General features: G+C 46.8%; 1 protein-coding gene across 2 annotated transcripts in view; it reads left to right on the top strand.

Moving 5' to 3' along the window:
* The window catches only part of ETS1 (ETS proto-oncogene 1, transcription factor), a 66183-nt gene that overhangs the window by 16541 nt on the left and 30188 nt on the right, over positions 1–19454 (top strand). For both annotated transcript variants that reach the window (XM_082628987.1, XM_082628986.1), the window contains exons 2-3: positions 16539–16658; positions 18439–18639. In XM_082628987.1, coding sequence (XP_082485113.1) covers positions 16539–16658; positions 18439–18639 — 321 coding nt within the window. The remainder of the gene's footprint in view (positions 1–16538; positions 16659–18438; positions 18640–19454) is intronic.

The following is a 19454-nucleotide window of genomic DNA, read 5'->3' as shown; positions in this document are numbered from 1 at the left end:
CACAGCACGACCCTTAGCTGTCTGCACTCTGAATGCATTTGCAGTTAGAACAGGAGCTGCTTGTGTTGCTCCAGGACCTGGCCTTTTTGAGTTAGACTTATGGCCTTGTTCAGATGCATCAGGTTCAACTTACAGGCCAGCGCCCCGATCTTACGTCCTGCCTTTGTCAGTGGGGTTGGTTGTATCCCCTCGTTGCTATCACCATGCCTTCTCTACCCTTCCAGCAGGACTGGAACGGTTGCGTCACAGACCTGGTGGATGACACGATGGTGCGCTCCTCTCCTTTCAGTGCTTTTTAGGTGAAGGTCACTAGATCACTGAAATTAACTGCCGCCTCCACTCCTTCTGGATCGATAGGAATAGCACCCTCAACGTTCAGACCTCTTACGCAGAGTGGTTTCGTGCAGTTGAAGTTGGGTGTTGGAGATTCTTGCTTTATGATCCCTGGCATTCAACTGGGATCCCTGCTGGCAGGAAGCTCTTCTACCGTAGAGCCTGGCCATCGTGATTGAACATTTATAACCTAGAGCAGGAGCAGATCCCATCCTGGGCCCGTTATACCCCGTGCTTTTTAGATCTTTGGATGGCTCGTTCCTCTGTTGTTCTTACGAACCTGGGGAGCAGGAGAGTTTGTCCCGAGTGATGACCGGGGCTTGATAGCAGCAAAGACAGGAGGGAGATGTCTCCCTCCCAAGCCACCATGATAAGGAAACAGCAGTGGTTCAGAGGACAAAAAATATGGGCATGGAGCCAAGAGGTCTCGAATTAGTAACCATGTGATGTCACTTCCCTGAGCTTCGTTTTCCCCATCCGTAAGAGAAAGAGGTTGAACTAGGTGATGTCTCAAGTCCCTTCCAATCCTGTGTGTTCCGGGATCGGGAGTCCTGTGGGCCACCTGACCAGGGCGGGCGCTCACCCACCCTCATCTCTATGGCAGCTTCCTGTCATTCATCTTGTACTTACGTGGAGTTGCCAGGAAGGGGAACATCCCTCCAAGGACTTGTTAAAGCTTTATAGCAAATTCTGTGAATTCCTCTTTTCCCTTTTTGGCCGAGGATAAGCTGTGTGCATCAGATAACCACAGCGAGGGCAACACAGTGGACCCGAGGCAGGGAAAAGTGTGAACACGCACGTAGGGTGCGCGTGGGCTGCTAGCCCCTGCCCAAGGCCATGGAGAAGGCCAAAGCTGAAAGGATAGAGGCACCAAAATTCTAGATCAGGAATACCTGGAAGCAGCCTCAGATGCTAGGCTTAGCAGGGAACCTAATGGTTTAGGGAGAGGACCCATAATCCCTTGAAGCTGTCCCTCAGGGTTCTAAGTACCTCCCTAGCAGCTCAGGAAACTTGAGCTGGGACTCAGATTATTCCCTAAAACCCTTAAAGCAACAGGATTTCTGACTCCTCGTTAGGGATGTACGTTTGGATTTACTGAGCTGAGTGGGGCCTTTATTTCACGAGTTGTTGAACATGTAAAGCCTGATGCTGTAAATTCCAGATGCTCCACATTAGGGCAGTGGCATCGGTTTTTGGTGCACGTAGCTGGTGTGCATTTTGGTGCATTTAGCAGGCGTCTTTGAAGACTGTGATCGGTCCAGAGAAGCGCTGTCTCGTGCGCTTGCCAAATATACTATGGGTGGGAAGTCTTGCATCTTCTCTGATGTCAGTCTCTTCGGGACGGGAACGTGTGTTCCTCTGCCTTCTCCCTATATTCCTGCCATGTGGCTCCCACGTGGTTCTCTTGAATGACACTGGGATGAGTCAGCAAGGCCCTTGGAGAAGAAGGGGATGCTTTCTTAGCCTGTTGGGAGCAGGGCGTGGGGGAGAAGTCAAGGAAGCAGTGTTTGAATGAGGTCCTGGACCAGGTTGGATGGCCCAAGTACCCACTTAGATCTTAAACAGTTTGGTGCCTTTTAGGTGGTCGTATGTTTCACTTGGGTTTCAGTCTCCACCATCTGCTTAGGACAGCAGTGTATAGGGGTGTTTGCTTGTCGTGGCCTTGTAGGTGGCATCTCAGATATCCTCGTGTTTCAGGTTCAGCAGGCCACTCTACAGATGGTCTGACCCCTGAACATCTGGATCCCTGCACTTCTGAAGTCAGCAAAGAGAGTGTGGGGATGGGGAAGGAACACAGTGCATCACTTTTAATCACTCGTTGGTTACATTGGTCCCAGCTGTGTGCAGCACTTGCCTGCTCTGTGCTTAAGCTTTTAAATTATACGACATTTAAGTGCTCCCTCCCGCTGTGGTGACATTACCTGGGATGTTCTCGGTGAAACACCCTAAGCTATTTCAATGGAAGGGACGAAAATGATCTTTTTCAGGTTCCTTTCTACCTACTTAGTGTTGGTTTTCCAGGAGCAAGGAGGTTGATGGCAGGAACTCGTAGGCATGAGCGGGGAGCTTCAGGTTTTCCTTAGCGGGGCGTCTGTACGAATCCCTGGATGTCTTGCCTTTGGGAGATTCCAGCTTTGCAGTTAGGATTCCGAAGTCTGTAAGCTTGGACTGGATCCAGGGGGTGCAGTTACTGACTCTGTTAGTTGCTGGTCAGTGCCGGGCTGTGGGTGGAAACTCACAGTGAAGCCCTGCTGCAGGAGGGCTACTCGCAGGGCCTACTCCAGGGTCCCTGTGCCTCCTTCCCCAGCCCAGGCCCAGGCTCTGCTCATTTTTGGTTTGGTGTCTATCACAGGCTTATGCAACCATTGCTGGTCCTTGTTAGTAAGCCTCCAGGAGGATTAAGACTGTAAGTAACACAGCTGGGAAGGATTAAAATTGTCACTCCAAAGTTATGTCAGAGCAGAAGATGGCATTTCCAGAAAACAGAGAAACTGTCCAAAGAGGATGATCTAAAGGGGAGTCAGAGGCCTTTATTGAGACGTGAGGTACACGTACATGTGAAGATCAGCCCTCAGCCTCTTTATGCGCCACAGAAATGAGGAGGGAACGTTCCCAAGAAGAAACACTCTGAGAGGGACTCCAACCATGTGTCATTAACAGACCCGACGGGACCGACGGGACCGTTGTCTCGGGAACAAGAGAGTTGACCTCCGTCTAGTGGTCAGGCTTTCCGTGCACCCCTGCCTGCATGGCTCTGGCCTGGGCTGAGCAGCAGTTACAGTCTGGACCCACCCCTTCTCCATGGTGGCTGTATTTTAGCAAAGTAGGCACGCACACTTCTTCACTTGGCTAAAGATGATCCTTTAGGCTAAGAAGAAACTACTCTGTGAGTGAAAAAGGAGCCTATTTCTAAGCAGGCAGTGTTCTGGGTGACCTCATCTTCCTCCCAGCCCAGATCCAGTTGGAGCTGTGCGTACAGGGCAGAAATCCAGTTCCTCCTGTCTGGGACTCACAGTGGCAGATAAAAATAGACCAAGACTTTGTCTGCAGCCATTGTTCTCTAAGTGCCCATTGTTTCTGGAAGCAAAGTGGCTGTGGCTCTAGGGCTTTAAGCTCTGTGCTCTCTCTCTCTCCCTCTCCCTCCCCCGCCTCCCCTCCTCCCCCTCCCCTGCCTCCCCTCCTCCCCCTCCCTCCCCTCCTCCTCCCCCTCCCCCCCCCCCCCCCCCGGCCTTTCCCTCTTTCAGTGTGCAGGGATCTGAGTCCCGGCTCCCCCATTTCCCTCAGCCGCCTTTGCACTTGTCTGGAGCTCCCCAACGGGTAGATCGACAGACTCCACTGAAGACTTTGTCCAAGTGTTTCCATGATTTGTGGCCAAGATGTGGACCTGTGGATCCAATGACAGTAAAGGCAGGAGGATCTGTAACTGGTTGAGCAGCTAAACCCAAAGGGTCTTGATGAATGTGTCAGTATCGGAATGATGCCTCATCTCTGGTGTTATGTTATGGGTCCAGTACTTGGTCGTTGACGTTTCAACGTTTTTATCAGGGGCTCAGGTTAGAGAAGAGTGCAGAAAGTATACTTAGTAAATTTCAAATGGTGCAAAGCTACTAGGGTGAGGACAGATTCATGATACAAAAAAGGTCTCTACGCATGGAAACATGGATCCAAATAAGGTGAAGTTTAGTATGGATAGATGCAGCCTCTGCATGAGGTTAATGAGACTCAGTCAATAAGTGCAGAGCTGGCTCAATCGCAGCGCCTATGGAGAAGGTCTGGTGGAGCACTTCGAGTGAGTGGCTTTCGCAGTATGGCTGTTAGAAAGATCGGGGTTGGTCTGCACCAATAGAAATGCGGGAGTAGGCTGGTCATGTCCGTGTTCTCATTTGTCTCCTGAGAAGTCTGGTTCAGCTGTGAATGTTCATGATGCTTTTTAGGGACACAGACATACAGGGGTGACCCTGGGTGGAGGCATGGCCAAAGCCAGGCCATTGTGAATGGTTGCAGGAACCAAGGAATTTTAATACCTGGACGGAAGTGATGATAAAGGGATGAGTAAAAATATTGAAAAGCTGATAGATGAAGAAAGATTAAAATTGTACTGTGTGATTTCAGCCATCAGCACTGGAGCCAATGGTTGGAACGCGTAAGAAGGCAGACATTAACTCAGTGTGTGCAGTTGTTTTAAAATAATTATTGCAGTCCTTAAGTGAAACTGAGTGGCTCAAAAAGTGGAGAGTGACTGAAGGTCTTAAGTGAGAAGTTATACTAAAGGACCCCTCCAGGCCTTTCTGGGGCGTGTAGCCATCCCGTCCCAGATCCTGCCCTGCCTCTGATTGTCATTACTTTTGCAGATAAACCTTTGTGGGTCTGGGAAGCTTGGCGGGGGGGTCATGCACATAGAGTGTATTGCTTCCGTGCCTGCGGTTGGCATTTGGAAAACGGTTGGCATTTTGAGATCATTTGTCTCTGTACTGGGAAAATGGACATAGATATTCTTATTTTTCACTGTGGTTTCCCTGGGTTGAAAACAGACAGTTGCACTGTGTGAATGTCTATGAGTATGCTTTTGCCCTCTCTGTCCAGATTTATTTATTAAAAGAAAAACACATCTGCATAAAAAAGCCTTAGAACACAGGAAGAATGTCCACTTTGTTTTTCTTTCTGTAGCACCGAGACATGTGGGGTTTCAGCTTCCTCCAAGGGGTTTTTGAAGACTGGCTTTCATCTCAAACAAGGCTTTTTCCCATTGGAAAAAACAGCCCATTTTTTTTTGGTTTGAAAATATATTTATATAATGTATAAATAAATAAGAAAGACGAGAGAGAATTTCCTTTCAAAATTTATGGAAAAATGCTGCTTTCTGAACATCATTCATTGGTAGTTCGTTGCTGGCCCTTCCCAGCCCACTTCCACTCTGCCATGTGTCCCTTTATTCTGGTTTAAATTTTTCCAACATTGGCTTCCTCTGCTTTTCCCTTTCCTTCCCTCTGGTCCCTTCTCTGCCGTCCATCCACCCTCCCCCATCTTCACTGCCCTCTCTGCCTCTCATCTCCTCTCCCAGCTGCTCCCTGTCTGCTCGCCCCCACTCCTCCTGCGTTGCTCCTAAGCCCCTCTTCTTCTGCTTTCCCCGGCAGCCCTCAGCAGCTAGAGCCCTCACTGGAAGAGGCCTGTCTCTGTGTTTGTTTCCTGCGTGGGAGGGAGAGGCAGGCCTTGAGAAAACAGTTCAAAAGTGCAGAAAAACTCCACCTCTTCCAGCCTAAATAAACGGGCTCCACTCCATCTGTTTGCCCAGATTGTTCCTTTGCCCACCGAGAAAACTCTTCCTCCTTCACCTGGACCAGCCCGGTCTTCCTAGTTGTGCTCGGACGCCCCCTCCACGCCCGTCTTGCCCCCAGGCCAAGTGCGGAGGGGGCCCTGGGGGGGAGCCTCTGACTCAGGCTTCTGGGTGGGAGGCACAAGCTCTGGTGTTGCAGCTGCTGTCTGCGAAGAGAGTCCCAGCGATGGAGGCGCTTCCTTTGTCATTACTTTCTCTGTAATGAAAATAATGGAGAAAAATGAAAGGAAATGTTTCTGTGTCCATTTCTGCCTCCCCTGCTTTTAACTCTGTTAACAGGTACGGGTGGAAAATACCTGGCTTTCATGCCCAGTGCTCTGGGTTTGACTGGTGGTAAGATCACTCAACTGGCCTGATTATCTTGGTTCAGTCACTGAAGTACCCTTTGTGAGCCTCCATACCCTCACCTATGTGACACAGAGAATACTAAACCCTTGGTTGTTCTCAGGCTCATAGTAGAATAGGGGAGAAAACATTTTCTAAAATGTAAACTTCTACTCAGAAAGCAGCACTGAACATCATAGGTGGGAATCAAGTGACATGGAAATGAATTGGTCAGCCTGATTAGGCAGCATCTCCGGGGCCTCAGAGAGTGAAGCATCTAAGAGTAATATGTAAACTGAAATCGCAGAAGCTGGGATAATAGCAAGATGTAGGATGTCAGATATTTTCCAGAGTCTTCTTGAGTGGGGTTGTCCTTTGCCATGTTGTTGCCAAAAGCCTTCTGACCCTGTCATGAGTATTTTTTTTTGTTGTTGTTGTTGCGGTACGCGGGCCTCTCACCGTTGTGGCTTCTCCCATTGCGGAGCACAGGCTCCGGACGCGCAGGCCCAGCGGCCATGGCTCACGGGCCCAGCCGCTCCGCGGCATGTGGGATCTTCCCGGCCCAGGGCACGAACCCGTGTCCCCTGCATTGGCAGGCGGACTCTCAACCACTGTGCCACCAGGGAAGCCCTGTCATGAGTATTTTAATTGAAGGCAGGACAGGACAGGAGTTTGACATGGCTCAGAAGTCGAAGGTTGGGGAGGAACCAGTGAGATGCACCATGGCTCTCTGCGAACCTTGGAGCTGAAAGGGCCCAATGTATGCTTTCTTCCAGAGTAATATAGAGACCTTGCCTCTGTGTTTTCCGTGACAAAAGAAGTGACACTGTTCTGGGACATCCAGGACTTGTAAAATGCCTGGCGTGGAGTCAAGTGTAACTGTCTATGTAGGAAATGATTTGAAACATGTGATATGTTCTGTAAATGGCTTTGAATGACCATTAAAGAACTTTATTCTTTAAAGTACCCTATTGAGGCGGGCCTTCTATGCAGGAATCCCAATCTTAATAGCTAAAACATTCTTTCAAACTGTGAGCATGTCATTCATTTAAGGGTATATGTATGGCTTGGGTAAAATGCAGCTTGGGTTCTGGCAAATACCAAACATGAAGGAAAGAGTTTTGAGCACAAAATTACAGTTTTGTTTTGTGCCATATAGACTCTAAGCTGGCACTCTTAAGAAGTTTTTAAAACCAAAAGGCATCTTAGGTCCCTTGGATCCTGGAGCTGTGAGGTGTTGTCGTGGCAAAACACATATTCTAGATGATTACTGCTACAAAAAAGATTCCCCCCATAGCGGATTGGAGGGTACAGAATAGGTAAGGAGTCAGTCTGTCTGCTAAAACAAACAGCCAGATTCAGGGGATGTCAATTTCCATTTATATCTCAGAATCTGATCTTTACATTCATTTTCTCATTTTCTCAGTTGCTTGGTCGTACGTACCTGGGGAAATCGCCAGGTTCCTTCTCCTTGCTGTCTCTCTAAGTTTGGGGAAATAAAAACGTATTTTTTTTTAGTCTTTCTATTTTACAAGATACTTTTCAGTTCAGTTCAAGTCACTAATAATTCATTGAACACCTACTAGGCTTTGGTATTTTCACACATATTTAATTGAATCCTCACTGCCAGGTAGGCAGAGAATCCTAGCGAGTGAAGGATGCTCCTGAGCTCGCAGTGGTCCCCAAGGACGTTGCCACACACCCTCACTTGCCAGAGCTGCTGGAGAAAACACAGAATTAGGAGCCATTCCAGCAGGGCCCATTCATTCAGATATTTCCTCTTTCAGGCCATGTGCCCAATATTTGGGGTGGGAGATCTGAACTGTTCTAAGTAAGGAAAGAGCAAGAAAACGTAGCTGCGGGACCCAGGGGGCAGTTCTGCTTTCTGGCGCAGCTCCTGGAACGGAAGAGCCTCTCTGGGTTTCCCTGAGCACCTGGGATTGATTTGGGTTTTGCTCTGACTTGGAAACATTTGCTGAGGTGGAGGTTGGAGGAGGGGTTGGGGAGGAAAGAAATAAATCCAGTGATTAAAAATAGCTTGTGCATGTCAGGTGCCTGAACGAATTGGGGAACACGCCCACAGTCCCTTTTGTCTGGCAGGTCTAAGCTCCTGGCTGCCGAATTACAACCGCTTTCATTTGTTTTTCCTGTTCCCCTACCATGTAATGGTCAAGGGCTCATTGGAACCATGTGTGAGCCTGGTGAGTCACCAAATCCTCGGGACTTCGGTGGCAATAATGTGTTAAAACTCCTTTTGGGGGATGGGACGGGGGTGGGTGAGGGGAGAAGGGAGAGGACTGCAGTCACTTCCTACAGATGTTCAGGGTCCTCGGCTGTCTCTGCAGCCTTGGTTCCCAGGCCCAGCTGCTGGGCCCAAGGCAGGCTTCCCTGGGCAGTTTGCAGCCTGCTTTGCCTCTCAGAGGACCATCTCTTTTGTCCTGGGACAAGTTCCCTCTGAGAAGAGGCATCTACCTTTGAGTTTGGTGCGCTATACCCCAGCAGCGTGCTTTATTTCCCCGAGGCAGTAATTGGAGACTGGCTCGAATTTTTGGTCAATCAGATCATTGGAGGGTGAATTGGGGATTTTCTGTGCAGCTTCTTTCTCCATCCCTCAGAGTTTTTTTTTTTTTTTTTTAATTCGCTGGTGACTTCAAGGGCATTGGTATCAAGAGAAGAACCGAAGCCCAGTTGTGTTTCCCTAACTGATAAGAAAACTCTGTTTTGGGGTCCGGGTGTCCCATCATTTGGGGCAGTGATGGACTGCTTGGTTGGGACGGGTGGTCCAACCACGGCGCTGAGCTATTCTTGCTGAGCTCTTGCTGGAGCCAAGGATCCTGCTTGTCTCTCATCGCTTTGTCACTTCATTAGGTTTGCGAAAATGGGGTCGAGGGGCTGAGGAGGGACACATTTCCCTTCTTTGCATTAGCCTCGGCCAGAGGCTTTGTGGATTATACTGACTTCCTCAACAGGAAGCCCTGCCTTGCCAAGTTTCTAGCGCTTGTAACGGGGTTTGGAATCAGGAGTGTAGGACAAAGAGAACCCTTCCTTCCTAGTTCCAGTCCATCCTTGCATGAATGAGAGAAAGGTTGAATGAGATTTCTTTTCACAGCCTTCTGAGATATTAGTGTCTTCACTGGGTAACTTCTCTTAGGGACCAGTAACAGCTTTCTAAGGACAATGTTGATCATTCAGAATCAGTCCCTGACCACAGCCATTTTGCTATTTCTATTGATCTGAAGGGGTAAAGGTGCCTCCTCTCTTATTCTAGGCAGTTTGACATCTGCCCTTTGGGTGCTGGCCAAAATCCTCAGCTCTTTCTGCCCACTCGTAGTTACAGTTATAAGTTCCTGAGGACCTTAGCAGTCAGGAGGACTTACCTCTGCAGTCTTTTGCTTGTAGGGCGTGGTGGTCAAAGGAATGGCTGGCTGCCCTGATTTGAAATCATCCCTCTCTGATCCAACTTCATCACTCTCCAGGTCATGATAATGTTGCTTTAAAAGAAGTTCCGTGGTTCGAGTGGACCAATGAATGAAATGTAGACCTAGATTTAAGCACCGTGGAAAGTAATCTGAAGCCTTATTTTCTTTTTCCATGAGCTTATCTGTTTCTTGTAAGCTTTCATAGTATGATCCTCCTTTATCTCAAAAATATCCTCGTGACAATAAAATATTTGTGGGTGAAATGGCATGGTGCCTGGGATTAGCCTTACAGTTCTTCTGTGTTGGTGGGGGGGGGGAGATGAAATAAAAACTGGTAGTGTTGATGGATTTTGAATAGGGATTTATTATACTAGTCTCTCTACCTCGGTGTGTGTTTAAAAATTGGCGTAATGAAAAATTTAAAACCCTATGAGGGATATAGACACTACCTATCAACAGACCTCTTTTTAACAATGCACTGATGGAGGGACTTACCCAGCGTGATTACGTAAGTGGCAAAACTGAGAACCCGTGGGTTTTGACCAACAAGTTAAGGCAGCAAGCCCAGTGCATTGTCCCACTGTGTCTTTTCCCCCTGTCTTCAGAATCCTCTCTTTCCATTTGGGACAAGTGTCCTTTTTTTCTTCTCTGTATGAATGAGGTTTCTTCTTGGTCCTTTCACTTTAAGGAACCTATTTCAGCCAGACTTTATGTAACTAATTAACCTTATATTATGTGCACAATTGCCCATCAGGGTGACTCAGGGGTGAACACAGACAGGGAAGGAGGCCAGGTTGTCATTTACCGTGTGTTACTTTGTATGGAAGGAAGGAAGCCTCAAGACCCTTAGTTCCAAGAAAGGAAAAGATTACAGTCGGTTCTGTAAATGGCTTTTAATTATGTCTTTATGGGGTGAGCTATATGAAATCCTGGATTTCTTCGATCCAGAAATGGTTTTGTTTAAGTTTTTAATTTACTGACTCAAGTGTATCTCATTTTCAAACTGAGAAATAAAAGTCCCATTTTCTGTGTCTCAGCTGTAGAAATTTTAGTGTTCTTGGATTTCTGATCCATTCCTATTTGCAGCAGCCGTGGAATTGAATGGAAAGACCTTGGATGTGAGAGTTGAAAGATGGAGTTTAAGGCAGGCTCTTGATCTCTTACAGTCTTGGGTTTCTGACCTGTGAAGTGGGGGTCCTGTAATACTTTCCCAGGCCCCCCGGAAGCTTTATGTTGTGAGGATATTGGGGAACAGTATATGGGAAGGGTCTCGGTGGACCATAGTGGTTTTCAGATGTAAGGCGTATCATTCATTCCTGGTGTTTCTTTCCTGCTGCTGTTGATTGGGGCAATACCCACCACCCGTGGCTGGTGTCGTCATGGTAACCCACCAGGCTTTGGCCAGTCCAATGGCTGCACAAGACTGGAATGTGCACCTTGGATTTCTAGTCCATTGCCTAACCCTCGGGTCCCAGATGCTCCAGTCTTCCTGCCACTTATTTGAGGATGGTGAGAGGAGGAACATCTCAGTTCATCAAGGCCATAGGTCTTGAACTTCTCCTGGAACCAACGCCACTTCAGGCTTAGATTCTAGGTAACATTGCTGATATGAGCCGTTCGGTTTCAAACGACTTACTAGAATGGTATGAAAAGTCACGTGACATGTTCTTGATGGGTTCTTGGACACTGAGCAGTCCTTAACTTTGAGTTCCATTATGAGTGAATTGAAACCCTTGTTCCACATTTGACTTAAAACATCCTTGGGCTGTATAAGCTTTTGTTCAGGATTAGGTCACAGTGAAAAAGAAGCAGATGTTTCCCTGCATTGAAAAGGCCACAATTCATTGTGTTCCTACTGATGCAAGAAAAACTATCTGCTAATTTCTGCTCTGGTACTGTGCAGTCTTGATTGGACAGAGTTTGGGACTGTTATTTGCTCACTAGCTTCTGTACAACTCTCCTCTCAGAAATCTGGGTGATTCCTATAAATATTAACTCAGATTTAGGGTCCTGAGGAATAATCCCTGGGTCAGAAATCAAATATACTTGTAATATGTTTATGTTTCATAAATATACTTGGAGCCTCCACCGTATCAGCGTAGTATATTTCCAGGTCAGGTGCTCAGCATTTTGAAACAAATGTGTTACTGCAATTCAAGATATTGCAAGTACAATTATTAGCACAAAGGCAATTTTAGTTCTTGTCCATAAAATACAATTAGTTAACTTCTGTGGAGCATTGATTAATTTATAGATGCTGTTGCTAAAATTAGAAATATTTTTGGTAACTAATAGAAAAGTATTTTAATAAGTAATGAGATAAGGTGTGGTCAGAATAACAGAGATGCCTGCTTGGGCCAAACCATGTCATGTCAGCTTCTCCACCTGTGTAATGATTTCATTATTTTTATTGGTCAGTGTAATTGACAGAACTGCCACAGACATGAACGAGCAACACAGAGGGCATTTTTGCATTCGTATTCTTCATGATGAGAGTTTAATGTTTTATGTTAATACCACTTTTGAAAGTGGTTATTCATCATCATTTACATGCAGTGTCTGTGCTACTAAAAAAGACAATCCTGGCTGATTGTTCATTCACTTATAGAGGAGTTTTGATTTTTTTTTTAAACCTTCCATTCCACACTTCATGAAAATAGATAAAGCTCTGACTTTCCTTTCTGAATCCTTTGGGTCCAAAGGCACTGATACGCCTTCTCCTGAGCTCATCAGGTCCAGGTGTCCCAAGTGTGTGGTGTTGGCTTTCCCCAGCTGGGCTGGGAGCACCTTTTCCAGAGACCCAGCGCTCTGAGTCCCCAGTCAGGGGCACAGCCTTTCGGTGCCATGCAGCACCTAAAGCCTGGCATGTGGACCAGGCTTTTGAGAATGGCATTGAGGTGGACAGGCACAAGTTAATTCCAGATACTTCCCTTGGAGAGAACAAGCCAGAACCTGGAAGTGCCGGCTCCCTGACAGGAAGTGGAAACCTGTGCGGGGAGTTGTCAGCCAGAGGCCCTGTCCTGGCCGGACTGCTGGGGCACTGCTGTGATAGGAAGCAGACTCCGGGCTCTCCGCTGTCATCCTCAGCCTTCACATCACCCTAGCATCCAACTGCCCAGGCTTTCCTGTTCAGAAGATGTCTGGGGCCTCCTAGCCTCATCTTCAGTTCCAGTTTGCAGCAGAACCACTGCTGGTCCATTTGGCCTGGCCCACATTTTCCACGTGCATTTTCCTGGCCCACTTCGGCCATCAGTAGAGTCCTTTTCATCGAGTCATAAATCCAATGGAGAGAACAAACACACACAACAAAACCCACACAGTGCAAGTTCATGAATTGGTGTTGGATGGGAGCGAAGGGAAGGAAAGCTGATTCACGTTTGGAAGACACTGAATTCATCCGGCGTTTGTTGATTGACTCCTGTGCTGGGAGCTGGGGTTGCTGCATTTTCCTTCTTTCAGAAGCGATACTCTTGATTAAATAGGGAGCCCTTTCTCTAAGGTCCAACTGACTTCCACTGTAAGGGAAGATCTCCTGGACCTGTCCCTTAGCTGTTCTTGGGCGAGGAGAGTGGGGACGAAGGGGGAGCACTGATGTCTTTCTTAGTGACTCATGTGACGATTATTCCATTGTTCAAAGGGCTGGATGTTATGTAATCAACATTTTATCCCATCCCCCTACTTTTCCCCCCTAACAATCTGGGATTTTCCAGCATTTTGTCAACCTTCCTGGAAGTGTGTTGATTTTTCCACTAGGCTTTTTTGGGCATGTCCCAGGGCAACCCAAACTCTCCACTCCCTATAACTTCAGATCCCCCTCAGTGCAGGGCCTGGGAGAGCCACAGCCGTGAACCCTTCTGTTCTTCTAGGGCACAGGGCAGACTCTGGGCCGTTTCCTGATAGCACCGCTCAAAGCAAACTGAGGGAAAGAGCTGCCTACCCTTCTTTCGTGCCACGTAATTTCCATTCATTTTGATGTTCAGAGGCAATATATTTGTCTCTTTTTTCAGAGGTCACCAATTATCATTTTTTTCCCTCCTATGTTTCCATTTTATCCAGCCAATAACACATTACTTACATCCAGGGAACTGTTTAACTAGCCAGTGTTTAGAGATGGCTGGTAGAGGAACTTCTCCAGTGGCCCCGCCATTTTCTGTCAGTTCCATATGATACACTGAAGAGTCAGGGTGAGCAAGAGGGCTTCTGGAAATTACTGCAGTAAAGTGCATTGCTGTCTAAAGGTCACAGGACAGCTGGTAGGAATTCTCAAGTCATTTCTTTGCTTGTTTGCTTTTTGTTGGAAATTGTGCCTGAGGTGAATTTGGAGGATTTTTAACTTGAACCATATCTATGTATCTTGGCTTTGAACATGGTCTGCAAGTACAAGAGGGACACAGCAGAGATAAAGATGCACGTGGCAATAGCAAAGGAGGACACATTTGTGAATCTGCAGATCTTGATTCCTCATTCTTCTTCACCACCTACATAAATCAAGTTTTATAGGTGTTACCTCCTATATGCATGTCACATCTGACCACTTACATTTTCTGCAGAGCCATCTTCCTAGCTAAAGCCACCATCATCCCTCACCACAACTGATGCAAGAGCTTTTTAACAAGTCTTCTTGCATCCATTTGGAGTTACCTCCTAAACCATTCTTTACCGGCAGCTAAGGCAATCTTTTTTTTTTTAACCCATTTTAAAAAATTGTGGTAAAGTGAACATAACCTAAAATTTACCAACTTAACTATTTTTAAGTTACAGTTTAGTGGGATTAAATACACTCATAATGTTGCACACAACCTTTGCCACCATCCACCTCCAGAACTCTTTTCATCCTGTAAAACTGAAACTCTGTCCCCAGGACACAACCCCCCATTCCCTCCTCCCTCCAGGCCCTGGAAGCTACCATTCTACTTGCTGTCTCTATGAATTTGACAATTCTAAGTCCCTTATATGGTTTGTCTTTTCATGACTGGCTTATTTCATTTACCATAATGTGAAGGCTCACCCATGTTGCAGTATATGTAAGAATTCCCTTCCTTTGTAAGGCTGAATGATATTGTACTGTGTGCGTATATACTACCTTTTGCTTATCCACTCATCTGTTGATGGACACTTGGTTGCCTCCACATTTTAGCTACTGTGAATAATGCTGCTATTAACACGAGTGTACAAATATCTCTTCAAGACCCTGCTGTCAGCTCTTCTGGGTATATAGAGAACTCCTAAAACTCAACACAAAAAGACAAATCACTGTATTAGAAATGATCAAAATGCTTGAATAGACATTTCTCCAAAGAAGATACACAAATGACCAATAAGCCCATGGAAAGATGCTCAACATCACTAATAATTAGGGACATGCAGATCAAAACTACAGTGTGATACCACTTCACATCTATTAGCATGGCTACTATAAAAAATGCAGAAGATAAGTGTTGGCAAGGAGGTGGAACCCTTGTGCATTGTGGTGGGGCTGTAAAATCATGCAGCCACTGTGAGAAAACAGGATGGCAGTTCCTTGAAAATTTAAAAATAGGATTACCGGGGGCTTCCCTGGTGGTGCAGTGGTTAAGAATCCGCCTGCCGATGCAGGGGACACGGGTTCGATCCCTGGTCCGAGAAGATCCCACACGCCGCGGAGCAACTAAGCCCGTGCTCCACAACTACTGAGCCTGCGCTCCAGAGCCCGTGAGCCACAACTACTGAGCCCATGTGCCTAGAGCCCGTGCTCCGCAACAAGGGAAGCCACCACAATGAGAAGCCCGCGCACCGCAAGGAAGAGTAGCCCCTGCTCGCCGCAGCTAGAGAAAGCCCGCGCGCAGCAACGAAGACCCAATGCAGCCAAAAATAAATAAGTAAATAAAATAAAAGTAGACTTACCGTAAGATGATATTCTTCAGGCAAGATGTAGTCATGTCATTCCTCTGCATAAAACTCTCAATGCCTGTTTTGCTCAGGATACAATTATAAATTCCTTAACACACTCCTTACTTACGTTTTCAGCCTCCTCTCAAGCTGTTGTCCCCTTGATCACTCTGCTCCAGTTGCATGGATCTTTCTGATCCTAAAACAGGCCAAGGTTCCCCTCTTCCCCCATCTCAGGACCTTCATTTGCGCTATTCTCTTATCTCGGATCACAGCCCTCTAATTTTAGTGCTCATCAGGATTACCTGGATTCTGTGTTACAGACGGATTTCCGGGCTCCGCCCCCTCAGAGGTTCCGATTCAGGAGGCCTGGGTGGGGCTGCGTTCTCCCAGGTGATGCTGATATGGCTGGTCTGGGGACCGCACTTTGAGAACCACTGGTCTGGAGTCGTTTTTTAAAAAACTCCTGTGTATCCTTCAGGTCTCAGGTCGAACATCTCACTTCTAAGGGAGGCCTTCTCTGATTCCTCTAGACCTGCGGGACTCCCTGTTACGTGTTAACACTGCGTCTTCTACTCTTCCTATGAAGCCCTTACGGACATTGTATTTGAATTGTGTAAATAGTTTTTCTAATGACTGATTTCCCTGCCAGAATCTGATATCCAGCTCCATCAGGGTAGGGATCGTTACTGTCTCGTTCACTGTTCTTTCTCTAATCCCTTGCGTGTAACAAATGCTAAATAATTATTTATTGAACGAATGTTGTTACTTCCTTTTCATAGGTAACAGCACGTGTGCAGAAACATTAGTGTTCTCAGTGAGCGTGAAGGATGGGTAAGGGCTGTGGGGGAGTTAGTAGAGCTATACAGAAAGAATACACGTACTTTGTCAGAGAGGCAGGGCGTACGAGGCAAGAGTCGGGTTTTTAGTTTTTTGGTTTTTTTTTATGGGCCCTACCACATTGTGGAAAGCCCCCCAAATTTTACCTGCCCTGGTGAGGATGCTACTACAGTTATTTCTCAGCTTGTCTTCTTCAGACCATTCATGCTCTGTGATATTTTATGGGTGGTTAATTACCTATTTAGTTTTATCTTTAAAACTGAGGTATAACTGACATGTAACCTTGTGTTAGTTTCAGGTATACAACATAACGATTGGATATCTGTGTCTGTTGTACAACGTGCACCAGCATCAGTCTGGCTAACATCCATCACCTATTTCGTTTTTGTTAGTATTCATGTGATATTTTTTCCTTACAGATATGGAATGTGCAGATGTTCCACTCTTAACTCCAAGCAGCAAAGAAATGATGTCTCAAGCCTTGAAAGCTACTTTCAGTGGTTTCTCTAAAGAGCAGCAACGCCTGGGAATTCCAAAAGGTAGGTTTTGTAGCTGGAAGGAGAGAGGATGGGATCAGACTTTGAGGTATGGTTAGTTTTCTCACCTGTTGGGTGAGATAGACATTATTACTCACCACACTTCAGTCAGCAGCCACAGATCGTTGCAGACATCTGTTGGAACAAGCATAGACGCATGCTGATGCTCCTTCATCTCCCAGGCTTGCCCCTGCCATCTTGGTTTTAGGGCAGTGGTGCCCAAACTTGTTTGCACATTAGACAGGGGATCGTCAAAAAATTCCACAGTCCAGGTCAGGTCCCAGACCAATTAAGTCACAACTGCTGGTTGCATCAGTAATTCTGAAGCTTCTCAAGAGACTCCATAGTACAGACAAGTTTGGAAGGCATGGTCTTGGAGTCATTCTGGGCCACCATTGGATGAACTCGATGAGCTGCATTTCTGGGAATTTACTCTTTTCTTTTCCATGTCCTTTGGTGAAATGTGTTTACCTTTGGGTGTTCTCATCCAAAAGGGTTTATTCGGGAATGTAAGGGGAAGTGACCTGCGTTGTCAGAAAGGAAAAATGATGGGGGAAGACTTAAGCCTTGACCAAGCAGCATTTCCTGAACAGTTGAGAGCAGAAAGAACACTTTGCTATTGAATAAGAGAAACAAAAGCTGTCTTTAGACCAGGCCAGTGCTACTGCTGCATGAGAAGCTTCCACCCTGCCAGACGCAAGCCTTTGGTAGATTCTGTGAGTGTATCTGTCTACCTTTCCATGTATTCTCCTTTCCCACAAACCTCAGCTGACAGCAATGCCCAATCACAAGGCAGAATACAGTGAATTCCGACCACTGGGTTTTCCAACATCTCATAAAGTCATCGTCTAGATTGAGGGGGGTAACTCTGAGAGCAGGCATGCTGTAGGCATCACAGCCTGCCATCATCTGAGCTCTTTAAGTGTCATTAGCTGGTGTAGTCATGTTAAACCAGGGGTCATGCGTGAAGATTATATATCGTCTGTCCTACACTTCTGCTCAACGCAGGGCCTGTGATGTGTATATATTTTGAAGGGTATCTGGTATAATACAGGTATCTAATAATGTCGTTATTACTAAGTATCATTTGAATGGCTTACTGTTACCGATTGCTGTGATTATTACAGTCAGACCTCCGAGGGCTCCTCATTGGCAGATTCAACCAACCACAGGTCGGATTCGCTTGGCTGAATCTGCAGATACAGGGGGCTGACTGTACCCCGCCCTTTTATATAAGGGAGATGAGCATCCACAGATTTTGGTATCCGAGGGGGTTCTGGAACCAATCCTCCTTGGATACCCAGGGACAACTCGGCTAACCATGATTAACTAAGATAAAAATAATTAAGCATAATGGTCTCAAGTAAATTATAAGAGTTAAGAGCAGGGAGAGGTGAGTGCAACGTCCAGAGCACACTTGACTTTGTTATTATTGCTGTTAAAGAAGTCATTTGTCCCCTTGTCCCCCAGGCTTTAAAAAAGTCTGATGGAAATAAGGCAGTGAAAGAGGAGATTCCTGGAAGATTCTAAGGGTAGAGAATACTCTGCTACTTTTTAGCTGATGACAGTGATCTTCTAGCTGGCAAGATAGAGAAGATGGGGCTGTTGGATGCGGGGGTGGGGGTGGGGGGAGGGTTATGGAAGATGCCCCCATCAGGCATTCCTAATTCTATGAATCCGAGAACATCCTCAGTGAAGGTCAGATGCTTCTGTGTTGTCTCTGAGGCTCGGGGAAGAGTTAAGAGCCCGATCTGCTGGAACGTCATTTGATCTCTCCCCGCAGACCCCCGGCAGTGGACAGAGACCCATGTTCGGGACTGGGTGATGTGGGCTGTCAATGAGTTCAGCCTAAAGGGTGTGGACTTCCAGAAGTTCTGTATGAACGGGGCAGCCCTCTGCGCACTGGGGAAAGACTGCTTTCTCGAGCTGGCCCCAGACTTCGTTGGGGACATCTTGTGGGAGCATCTGGAGATCCTGCAGAAAGGTAAATGCCTGGGGGCAGGGTGAGGTGGGAGCCGTGGGGCGTGGCTTCGAGAGTAGGTCTGGGAGCATGCCCAGTGATGCAACGTCGATGCCATCACCTGGGCATCCAGTCACAGCACGTGTGGTCTACGGCGTAGACAGTGCCTGGTAAATAGCAAGTGTTCCATAAATGTTAGTTTCTTTTTCTTCTGTGTACTGGAGGTTCCAATTTTAATCTTTAGCTAGACTGTACTCCTGAAGCTTATTGGTATGCAAAGTTCTGATCCCAATCTTTATCTTAGACTCATGTACTGTTTGAACAAGCAGTGCCCACAGCCAGCAACAAGAGAGTTTTTCTTTCTTTCTCTCTCTCTCTCTCTTTTTTTTTTTTTTTTTTGATAATCTTAAGACACACTCTCTTGATCCATGGCCACATCCAAGCTCCGTTTCTCAGAGCTTCTTAATAAGCAGGCTTCTCTGCCCACTAACTGGATTGGAATTGCAGTCGCGAGGTACACCTTTTCCATCCGGAGCAGAAACCGGGGTTATGTCAGGACGCCGTGTTGCAACCTTGTAATGACATGGCCTCTCCTACCAGCCTCTTCCAACCTTTTTGGACCAAGTGACTCATGTACCACAGTCCTGGCTGAGTATAGAAACAGCAGCAGGCGGCAAACTTGGGTGTTTTTGCGCTTATTTTTCTGAATTTCTTCTTAAAATAAATTGCAGTTACCAGCAGTCAGCAGTGCCCTCCAGCTGACTGTAAGCCTAGAAGCCTGTTGCCCTCTCTGACCCAGGCCCACCCTTTCCCTGTGGTCACCAGCTCCAAGCCCTGGC

The sequence above is a fragment of the Mesoplodon mirus genome, assembly GCF_964341445.2.
Source record: "Mesoplodon mirus genome assembly, chromosome: 7".
Lineage (NCBI taxonomy): Eukaryota > Metazoa > Chordata > Mammalia > Artiodactyla > Ziphiidae > Mesoplodon > Mesoplodon mirus.
The sequence above is the reverse complement of the archived record's forward strand: the minus strand, read 5'-3'. Positions and strand labels throughout refer to the sequence as shown.